At 40.4% G+C, this 11,637-nt stretch overlaps 1 protein-coding gene across 1 annotated transcript in view; it reads left to right on the top strand.

Moving 5' to 3' along the window:
- Window positions 1-11,637, top strand: part of LOC125916074 (vomeronasal type-1 receptor 4-like) — a 12,471-nt gene extending 834 nt beyond the window's left edge. Inside the window, 2 exon segments of the mRNA XM_049622245.1 lie at window positions 10,648-11,321; window positions 11,323-11,637. Of these exon segments, the coding sequence (XP_049478202.1) occupies window positions 10,648-11,321; window positions 11,323-11,616 (968 nt within the window). The 3' untranslated portion in view covers window positions 11,617-11,637.

The following is an 11,637-nucleotide window of genomic DNA, read 5'->3' on the forward strand; positions in this document are numbered from 1 at the left end:
GGCTCGGAGCCTGGAGCCTGTTTCCGATTCTGTGTCTCCCTCTCTCTGCCCCTCCCCCGTTCATGCTCTGTCTCTCTCTGTCCCAAAAATAAATAAAAAACGTTGAAAAAAAATTTTAAAAAAACAAAACAAACAAACAAAAAAAACACATGTTGTCTGAGATAAAAATGCATAGATTTGGGGGTCTGTGGAGGTTTGATCTTGATCTATTATGCAAAGATGCCATGAAGGCATGTTGGCAAGAAACAGTCTCCATGGTGCACTTTCTTGGGTAAGGAAATAACTTTATTTAGGGGACTTTCATTGAACTTGAGTAGTGGGGGAGTAGCCATTGGAAGAATAAGTCATGGATCCATTTTGTTTATTTGGGGTTTTTGAGTGAGGTTGTCAAAAGATGAAAATGGATATTTCCTTAACTTTAGGAAATATTTTAATGTAGCTGTCTCTGTACTTATAAAGTTGATGTAAATATTAATGATTCATAATTTGAAAAACAGAAGAATTAGTTTGATCTAATGGATATATATTGACCTCTTTGCCACAAAAAATAGAGAAATGCATACTTTTTTAGCTCATGTGAAACACAGAAATATTTACCATACATTAGAACCACAAGCAGTATGTAGATGGATAGATATAACATATCTATGTTTATATTTGTGTATATATATGTGTATGAGTTTGTATATGTGTATATATGTACATATATGCTCATATAAGTCATTTTTTCTGTCAGTAATATTGGAAAACTAAATTGAGGAATAAATATAATACTCATTATAATAATATGTTTTAACTGTAAATTGTATATTATCTGATCTCTCCATCCTAGTGGTTTAATTGGTAGAAGTTATATAGAATACATTTTTAATTTTTCTATTTTAATCCTTATGTCTTACCTATATCTCTGGAAAATGAAACCAATTGAATATAGTAAGAAAATGTTTGACTTTATTAGTTGTAATTAGCCTTTTATGGTTAGTATAAGAGTGCATATATCCAGAATTGGATTTATCAGCTTTTTATATGCTCATTACACCTGTTCTATTTTCTTATCCTTTCTCCATTAACTTATTCTGTATCATGTTTTAAACATTATTTTAGAGAGAGAGAGTGAGCGCGTGAGTGAGGGAGAGGGGTGGAGGGAGAGGAAGACAGAGAATCTTAAGCAGGCTCCAAGCTTGGTGTGGAGCTGGAGGTGGGGCTCCATCCCACAACTGAGATAATGACCTAAGCCAAAAACTAGAGTCAGATGCTCAACCAACTGAGCCACCCAGGTGCCCCTGTATCCATTTTTTAAAATAACTCTATATTTTGTCCCCCCTTTTTTGGAGTATGTGTAATTACTGGGAAAATTATATAGAATATGTTTTTCTTTTTTCTATTTTAATCCTTATATTTAACTTTATCTCTTGAAAAATACTCAGCTGTATATAGTAAAATGTGTTTGACTTGAATGAGATTAGTCTCTTATGTTCAGTATCATATTAAATATATTTCAGATTGCATTTATCAATTTATACTATGTTCTTCATTATGCCTATAGTCCATTCTTAGTTTGCCAGTTCTAACTTCTTCTGCATTAATTTTAAATAATTCTACATTGTACCTCTCTTATCTTGGAAGTCATACATTCAGTATTTCTTAGTTTTTAACCTAGAAATTATAGTGTACTTTAAAAAACTAGTCAGAATCAGGCTCTATGCTTTCAGCATAGAGTCTGCTTTAGAACTTCTGTCATTTTCTCTCTCTCTGCCCCTCCCCAACTTGTGCTCGCTCGCTCGCTCGCTCTCTCTCTCTCTCTCTCAAAAATAATAAACATTTTAAAAAACTAGTCAGAATGTAGTTATTTAATACATCTGTCTCTACCTGGACAATATGATGGCAATCCAACACTAGTAGATTAACTTTCACTCAATTTGTTTTTGTTTATATGCTCTATATGATATCTTTGGGACTTATTTATTTTATAGATGGAAGTCTGTACCTTTCAACCACCTTCTCCCATTTCACCCTTGTCTCTGGCAATCACTGATCTATTCTCTGGATTTATGAGTTCAGGTTTTGTTTGTTAGTATGTTTGTTTTAGATTCCAGATATAAATGAGATTATATGGTGTTTGTCTTTGTCTGACTTATTTCACTTAGCATAATTCCCTCAAAGTCCATCCATTTTGTCACAAATGGCAAGGTTTCTTTCTTTTTTAAGGCCAAATAATATTCACAAATATACTACATCTTCTTTATCCATTCATTCATTGATGGACCCTTAGGTTGTTTACATGTCTTTGCTAGTGTAAATAATGCTGCAGTGAACACAGGAGTGCATATATCTTCTTGAGTTAGTATTTTTGTTTCCTTTGGATAAATACCCAGAGGTGGAAGTGCAGGATATGGTAGCTTCAGTTTTAATTTTTTGAGGAACCACCATACCATTTTCCATAGTGGCTGCACCAGTTTACATTCCCACCAACAGTGCACGAGGGTTTCCTTTTCTGTGCATCCTCATCAACACTTGTTATTTCTCATCTTTTTACTAATAGCCATTCTAATGGGTGGGAGGTGATATCTCATTGTGGTTTTAATTTGCATTTTCCTGATGATTTATAATCCTGAGCACTTTTCGTGTACCTGTTGCCCATCTGTATGTCTTCTTTGGAAAAATATCTATTCAGATCCTCTGTCCCTTTTTAAATCAGATTGCTTGTTTCTTTTTGTTGTTCTTGTTGGTGTTTGTGGTAGTAGTTGTTGTTTTTTGCTATTGAGTTATATGTGTTCCTTATATTTTTTTGATACTAATCTCTTATCAGATATACAGTTTGCAAATATTTTCTTCCATTCAGTAGGTCGCCTTTTCATTTTGTTGATGGTGTTTCCTCTGCTGTGCAGGAGCTTTTTACTTTGAAGTAAAAGTATTTATTTTTGCTTTTGTTCCTTTTGATGTTAAATCCAGAAACAACATGGATGAACCTGTAGAACATTATGCTCAGTAAAATAAGGCAGATACACAAAGAGAAGCACTGCATGATATCCCTTATTTGTGGAACCCTAAAGAGTTAAACTCGGGGCGCCTGGGTGGCTCAGTCGGCTAAGCGTTCGACTTCAGCTCAGGTCACGATCTCACAGTCCGTGGGTTCGAGCCCCGTGTCGGGCTCTGTGCTGACAGCTCAGAGCCTGGAGCCTGCTTCAGATTCTGTGGCTCCCTCTCTCTCTGACCCTCCCCTGTTCATGCTCTATCTCTCTCTGTCTCAAAAATAAATAAACGTTAAAAAATTTTTTTAAAAAAAATTTAAAAAAATAAAAATAAAAAAAAGAGTTAAACTCAATATATTTAAATATATATTTAAACTTTGCTAAGAGAGTAGATCTTTAGTGTTCTCCCTACACACACACACACACACACACACACACACACACAAAAGGTAACTGTGTGTGGTGATTGATTTGTTAATTAATTTTATTTCATTAATCACTTCACAGTGTATACATCTACCAAAACATTATGTTGCCCACTTAAAATATAAACATTTTGGTTTGTGAGACCTCAATAAAACTGGAGAGAAATAATTTATTTAAGATCTGTCTATGTCTGACTTTGTGAATAAGATATGTATTATACTTTGGAAACATTAAAGAGGTTTTCATTATGCCCTATTTCAGCACAAAACCTCAAGACCTAGGCCAAGTTGGGTGGAGGATATCCAGGCACCTCTTTCTTTCACTGAACACCCAGTACCAGTTAACAGCCCCTCCTGCCACCTAGCTCACATCCTATATACTTGTTATTCTGAAAGAAGAACAAGATGGCTGGGCCATTGTGCACCCCAAGTCCCACATGCAGACATCTACTCTATGTTCAATTTAAAGTATTTTGGTGGTTTGGGGGTGGGGGGCACCTGGCTGGCTCTATCAGTAGAGCATGCAACTCTTGATCTCGGGGTTGTGAGTTTGAGCCCCACACTGGGTGTAAAGATTGCCTAAAAATAAAAATACTTAAAAAGTATTTTAGGGGTATTTTATATAGGCACTTTTTTGGCCTAATGAGCTGAAATTAGAATCTATTTATGATTAAGTTGTGACTCAGTCCTCTACGAGGGAAATAATGAATGGCACTGAACTGTTGACTTCCAAATTGCCCTTGTGACTTTCATTACAACAGCCTGCATTTTGCACCTAGCTCTTCCTCAGTGACCTCCACCCTCATGAACTGCAGCCCTCCCCTAAAACTACCATAGACACCCCCACCATTCCAACACTCCTAGATTGTTTACAACTAACCCCTATCTCCATCTTGTGAACTTTATAACCTCAAAATCTTCAAAAGTTCTATCCCCATGTTTCAACGACCACACACAAATGCTCTTTACTTTCCATCCCCCTTGAATGCACCAGCCTCCATTCCCTCCTTCTTCCTGTCCCTAAATTTACCCTCCTGTTCCAATGATCTCAGGCCATTTCCCATGTCCCCTGTGGCCCTAGGCCTCCTCAGCCCTTAACCATTGGATTGCCTCATCTTCCCCATGACTTCCATGCATTGTGCCTACCCTACAATCCCTACCCACTTCTCCTGGTCCCTTTAGCTCAAGATTCCCACCATCCTTCCCAGCTTCCAGCAGCACTCTGCTCCCATTTTGCCTCTCTGTACCCACTCCCAACCCTCAAGTTCCATCTCTCCCTCCACCCTGCATCTCTACTTTCATCAACTACTCCTATGAACTGAAGGCCCCAATGGATATACCCTTCATTTGTCATATTATTTGACTTCTCACAGACAATAACTATAACGTACCTTTTACCTACTCCTGCACTTTAACCACCTTCCGCCATTATTATTCCATCCTTAGTGGCCCCTTCATCCCCATGACCTTCTCCATCATCCATCCACCAAGTCCACAAGTTCTCTAGTACCCTTAACTTCCTTTCACTCTAGACCCCTTGTACCAGTAAATCCCTCTGTTTAGCTTCTCAGTTACTTGAACCCACTTGTTCCTTTTACCCCTCTTTCCTCTCTCTCCCTATGGTTGGTTTGTACCCTTCTCTGCAGCTTCCCAGATGTTCTCAGAAACTGGCCTCTATACATGGAGGTCAGGGAGAGAGGAAGAAAGAGGCAGGCCACTCCACATTGGTAGGTGGCAGTTTAATAAGTAAAGGGAACTTACATAGGAGGCTTGTCTTGGGCAGTGGCACAGTGAGCAGATCCCTATACCTGCCTGTCCAGTCTTAAAGTTGATAGAGAGAGAAGACTTAACTGGGCTCATGCACACCATGTAGGTGTTCTCCACACCATGTCACCATCTCAAGGCTGTGTCCTTGGAGCAGCCTCTGGGAGTGGGAAAGGCAAGTGGAACCCACATTCCAAGGACGGGGGAGCAGGTGAGGAGCCTCTGAGTGCCTGGGGGCCAGCTCATGGGGCAATCAGTGATCACATTTCACTTTTTTGATGATATTTCCCGGTACCCCTGAGCTCTCCCTCTCTTCACTCCCCATGCTGTCTGCACCCTACCTGTATGCCTTTTCCCTGCGTCTTCATTTTACCTTGTATGTACTCTTGGGGCGCCTGGGTGGCTCAGTCAGTTAAGCATCTGACTTCAGCTCTGGTCATGATCTCATGGTTCATGAGTTCGAACCCCACTTGGGGCTCTGTGCTGACAGCTTGGAGCCTGGAGCCTACTTCGGATTCTGTGTGTGTGTCTCTCTCTGCCCCTCCCCTGCTCATGCTCTCTTTCTCTCTCTCAAAAATGAATAAACATTAAAAAAAATTAAAATATCTGTGTGCGCTCTCTCTCTCTCTCTCTCTCTCTCTCACACACACACACACACACAGCCACTCCCCCAACATTTCACCTTTCCTGCTATGCACCTTGACATGAAGTAGTAATGCTCACAGCAATTTCTAATGTTGCACATTCTGAATATCTTTGTAGGTTGTTCAGAGATGGAAAGAGTAAAACACGGCCTCCCTTCCTGTACCTCCAGAAGGTCGGAACATATCATGATTCTTTCACATGTGAATACCTTTCCGAGATACGAATATCTGTGTTGATGGTGTGACTGTTACTTTATGAATATGAGTGAGCTGTGTGAGCTTGTGTGTGTCATAGTGTGTATGACACACTGTGCATATGTGTATATACAGTGTGTGTGTTTATATATAGTGAGTTTGGGATGAGTGAGAGTTTGTTACAGAAAGTGTGAGTGTATATGTGTTCAAGTAAGTGAGCGCGTGCGACTGCATTTGTCTGTGTGTGAACACATGTGTGCGTTTGCATCTGTGTGGAAGGCTGGAAAGCACATGTAGACGAGAAACTGAGCACCATCAGGATTCTAATCCCACACTTGGAAAGTAGGGGCTTTAGATAAAGGAACTAGGTCATATTGTGGATTTGTTTGAAGGAAAAACAAAAGGATTAATTTGGACTCATATTTTTAAAATCAATTATGAAACCAATCAGGCTCATTACTAAACATTCAGCAAAAAACATTAAAAAAAATAGAGGCGCCTGGGTGGCTCAGTCGGTTCAGCTCAGGTCATGATCTCGCGGTTTGTGGGTCTGAGCCCCGCCTTGGGCTCTGTGCTGACAGCTCAAAGCCTGGAGCCTGCTTCGGATTCTGCGTCTCCCTCTCTCTCTCCCCTCCCCCGTTCATGCTCTGTCTCTCAATAAATAAATAAATAAATAAATAAATAAATAAATAAATAAAACGTTAAAAAAATAAGTAAATAAAATAAATAAATAAGGTTTGAGGGGCGCCTGCGTGGCTCAGTTTTGCATCTGACTTCAGCCCAGGTCATGATCTCACGGTTCATGAATTTGAGCCCTGCGTCTGGCTCTGTGCTGACAGCTCAGAGCCTGGAGCCTGCTTCAGATTCTGTGTCTTACTCTCACTGTTCTACTCCCATTCATGCTCTGTCTTTCTGTCTCTCAAAAATAAATAAATATTTAAAAAATTAAAAAGATAATAAAGCTTGAGGACCAACGTAACCATTCAATGCTCTTGGATTAAGGAAATAATATTTGCTTATATGCTAATTAAAGGATTGTAAAATTATCTCTTTAAATTATCTGATCCCAGGGGCGCCTGGGTGGTTCAGTTGGTTAAGCATCCAGCTTCATCTCAGGTTCATCACGGTTCATGAGTTCAAGCCCTGCATCGGGCTCTGTGCTGACACCTTGGAGCCTGGAGCCTGCTTCGGATTCTGTGTGTGTCTCTCTCTCTGCCCCTCCCCCAGTAGTGCTCTATCTCTCTCTGTCTTTCAAAAATAAATAAATGTTAAACAAATTTTAATTATCTAATCCTGTCTGAAAAAAGCACGCTTTCATTGGTGACAGGCTCATTAACTTGTGTGTTTCTATGGTTGTTGTTATTATTATTATTATTATTATTATTTAAATAAGTAGGCTTCACACCCATCATGGAGCTCAATGCAGGGCTTGAACTAAGGACCCTGAGATCAAGGGTGGGACGCTTAACCAACTGAGCCTCCCAGGTGCCCCTCTACAGTTATTACTCTGTTTAGATTTCCTATATTACATGGGTGGGAGAAATGGTGAATATTGGTACACTATATTTTGCAATATATCTGGCCCGAAGACTAGAAATAATTTATTTGGGGAAGAAAAACTTTTCAAGGGAACAGAGAATTCAGTGAGACACTGTGGGAGGCCGGACCCCGGTGCCAGGCTAAGACCGGGTTGAGCAACGGCTCCCTGTTGACTCAGCCAACCCGGTGGTTCCCCTTCCCGTTCCACCACTTACAAAGGCATACGAAAGCCTTGCCAAGGCTGAGAAATCTAATTCCTGAAGCCTGTGGTCTGTGGGTGTTGGCAGTAATGTTACCCCTTTCTACCCCAGGTCAAATAGGAACAAACATGGGAAATGTGCTTCGCTAGCAATCTATCAACAGGGTCTTGCGGTGACCCGTTTAGAAAGTTCACAATGTACACGGAACTAAATGTTTTGGTTGGCAGCGATCATGCGAAACCTGTTTATTCTTAGAATGGCCTGACCCATAAGAATCTTGATATAAAAGATTGTGTACCGCAACAATAAAGTCGTCACTTGGGCCATCAGCCCAGGGACCCTCCTGTTCCCAAACTGGCTTCTCTTTTCTTTCTTACATTCCCCTACCCTTAGGACCCTGATCTCGGTGTTTGTCGTGCTGGTCGTGACAAGACACACGTATTTCATGGCTAGTCCCACACGTGTCAGACTTCAGTATTTCCTCCTTCCTCCCTATGAGACCCTGTCTGCCTCCAGGGATCAAGGAGAAGAAAGAGCCCTCCAAATACTTGCAAAGGTCTCTTTGGAGATGATAACTAGAAACCTGCTGTTGTTTTCAGCAATTAATAATTGGGGAAAAAAGTTTGTCACCCCCAAACCTGTACTGTCACTGTGGATACAGGTGAAGAGAAAATTGCAGTTCCATAGGGAAGTGACATCACAGAACCGGAAGCCCGTATCTAGTGGTCTGGCAGCTTAACCTCTCTCTCACATGATACTAGCTGTGGTGACCATCGTGTTAACCCCCCTGTCCTGGCAGCCAGAGACACTCCAGTGAATATTTCTATTTCAGTCTAAGGGGGCAGAGTTTGCAAGCAAAGAGGGGTATCAGGAGTCTAGGTAAGTGATCATATTGGGGAAACAAAATGACGCTTCTGGGTTTCAGCCTGGTCCAGTGCCAAAGCCACACAGGAAGGAGGAATAATTCTGATGCTTGAGTTGAATTGGTAAAGAGAGACAGGGTCCTAGACTTTCACCAATCCCTGATGGTTCCTGATGTGATTTAGTATAACCCTGACAGTGACAGTTGGTGTTTAATCCAAGTGATTATGAAATGTGACTTTTAATGTGAATCATGGCTGTAGTTCTAAAATAGATCTGCAGTCAGGCTACCTTACTAGTGTGGGTCAGGATTACTACAGGTGCCTATAATACCCCCATGGTTAATAAACACTAGAAAAAATCTACAGAATTATCAAATCCTTTGCAGAAGCAGTGCATATGAATGACAATGGCTGGAGGAGAAATGTTTCTCTAACTCAAGGTGTGTGACGTGATTAGTAGAGACATTAATTTTTTCCTATTGAAAACATCCATGATCTGTTGATGTTAGTAAGACCATTTTTCCATCTTTGAATTAGGGGAGGAGCACTTAAAGAAATGACAATATTACGAAATGGATTTCAGATGGCCATTAGACACAAAACTATCTTGTGAGCAATTCTCCTTTTTAAAATTTTATCATATCAGGGCACCTGGGTGGCTCAGTCGGTTAAGCGTCCAACATCAGCTCAGGTCATGATCTCACGGTCTGTGAGTTGGAGCCCCATGTTGAGTTCTGTGCTGACAGCTCAGAGCCTGAAGTCTGCTTCGGATTCTGTGTCTCCCTCTCTCTCTCTGCCCCTCCCCTGCTCATGCTGTGTCTCTCTCTGTCTCAAAAATAAAATAAAAACATTTAAAAAATTTTTAAAAATATTATCATATCAATCACAAGCTCTGAAATTTCAATTTATAAAATGTACAAGTTTTCACATCTTAGAGATTTCATTTTATATATGTGTCATAGGTAAACATGTTTAACAAAGCTTGCCTTATTTCCAATGTGTTTTCTTTTTTTAAATTAATTTATTTGAGAGAGAGAGTGTATAAGTAGAGGAGGGGCAGAGGAAGGGAGGCAGAGAGAGAATCTCAAGCAGGATCCACATTGTCAGCACAGAGCCTGATGTGGGGCTCAATCTCACAACCCTGGGATCATGACCTGAGCCAAAATCAAGAATCGGATGCTTAACCAACTGAGCCACCCAAATGCCCCGTCAATGTGTTTTCTTAAGCTATGTTACTAAACACATTGGTTTGGAACTTGAAATTAGTGATACTGAGTTTCTACTCTATAGTACTTTATCACATATTGGTGTTTCAAGTTCCATAGCTCAGAGCATAATAGAGCATTAAGTGATTTTTGTGATAGGTGTCATTTCATTGCTGATATAAAAGCAAATTAGTGTTTCTGTGGCCAATCCCCACAGCCAGTAGTGCATTCTTTCAATATAACTTGTCATGGAGCAGGTCTGTATACAATTATACTACAATCAGTGCACCTAGATTTTATGAAGATATTTATAACCTTATTCATAATAGGTCTTAGCCTATATAATAAAAATTTACACATAAATGGAAACTTGTTACAAAAATATAAAAACGCCAAGTATAAAATTATATGTACAAAAACATCTAAATATACACCTGTATTTTGAAGAATACATCTAACTAGCTTTGTTAGAACAGCATTGTGCTTAAAGGCACTGCCATTATACCAGCCCAGTCAGGTTCAAATGTCCCCATTCCCGTAAAAACTTTGAATTTGACAAATCACTAACCTTTCTCCATCTCAGCGCTCCTTATTTTGTCCATGAAAATGCTCATACTGACACTCTCATGAAGTTGTGAAGAATCCAGGATGTACATACACACCTTTTCTAGTATTAATCATACTCTGTAGAAAGTACCTAACATTAACAGTCAATACATGAAAACCTGTTAAAATGTGTTAATTGTAAACAATTATTTCTAAGTGGGAGCTAAAGTAAGAAGAAAATATTGAATTCAAGCTGACATGACACATGTAATCATGCCTCACGTCCCCACACAGGAATCTCTGGCTCAGAAGATGACTATTGCTCCCCGGGAACTGGGAGAAAGGCCAACAGGGATTTGGCAATGAGATTGATCTTTCTATTACAGACGATAGTTGGGGTTCTGGGGAATTTCTCTCTTCTTTGCCATTATCTCTTCCTTCACTTGAGAGAATGCAGGGCAATGTCCACAGATCTGATTCTCAAGCACCTGATTGTGGCCAATCTCTTAGTTATTTTTTTCCAAAGGAATCCCCCAAACATGGTAGGTTTGGACGTGGAACATTCCCTTAGCGATTTTGAATGCAAACTTGTTTTCTATGTTCACAAAGTGGGCAGGAATGTGGCCATTGGAACCATCTGCCTCTTGACTGTTTTCCAGGTGATCATGATCAGTCCTGTGGACTCCAGGTGGGCAGGGCTTAAAGTGAAAGCTCTGAAGCACCTGGGCACCTCCAACATCCTCTGCTGGGTCCTGAACATGATGCTAAATATTATGGTTCTTTTCTTTATGACCAGAAAAAAGAGCAACACAAACATAACAAGGAAAAGAGATTATGGCTACTGTTATTGCATAAGTAGTAGCTATATAGTACAGTCACTGCATGTAGCATCAGGATTATCCCATGATGGTTTCTGTTTGGGGCTCACAATCTGGGCCAGTGGCTCCATGGCCTTCATCCTGCACAAGCAGGCACAAGCAGCAGGTCCAATACATTCTCAGGAACAATCTCTCCACCAGATCCTCCCCTGAGACGAGAGCCACCCAAAGCATCCTTGTCCTGGTGAGCACCTCTGTGTCCTTGTGGGCACTGTCATTCTTGCACATTTGTGTGGTAGTGTTTAACAACCCCAGCCTGTGGCTGAGGAACACTTCTACACTAATCGCTGCATGTTTCCCTACGGTCAGCCCCTGCATGCTCATGAGTTATGACCCCAGAGTGTCTACCCTCTGCTTTCCTTATAAAGGAACACAAATCACTTAAACTTGTCACAAATATGTAAAC

The sequence above is a fragment of the Panthera uncia genome (assembly GCF_023721935.1).
Source record: "Panthera uncia isolate 11264 chromosome E2 unlocalized genomic scaffold, Puncia_PCG_1.0 HiC_scaffold_19, whole genome shotgun sequence".
Classification (NCBI taxonomy): Eukaryota; Metazoa; Chordata; class Mammalia; order Carnivora; family Felidae; genus Panthera; species Panthera uncia.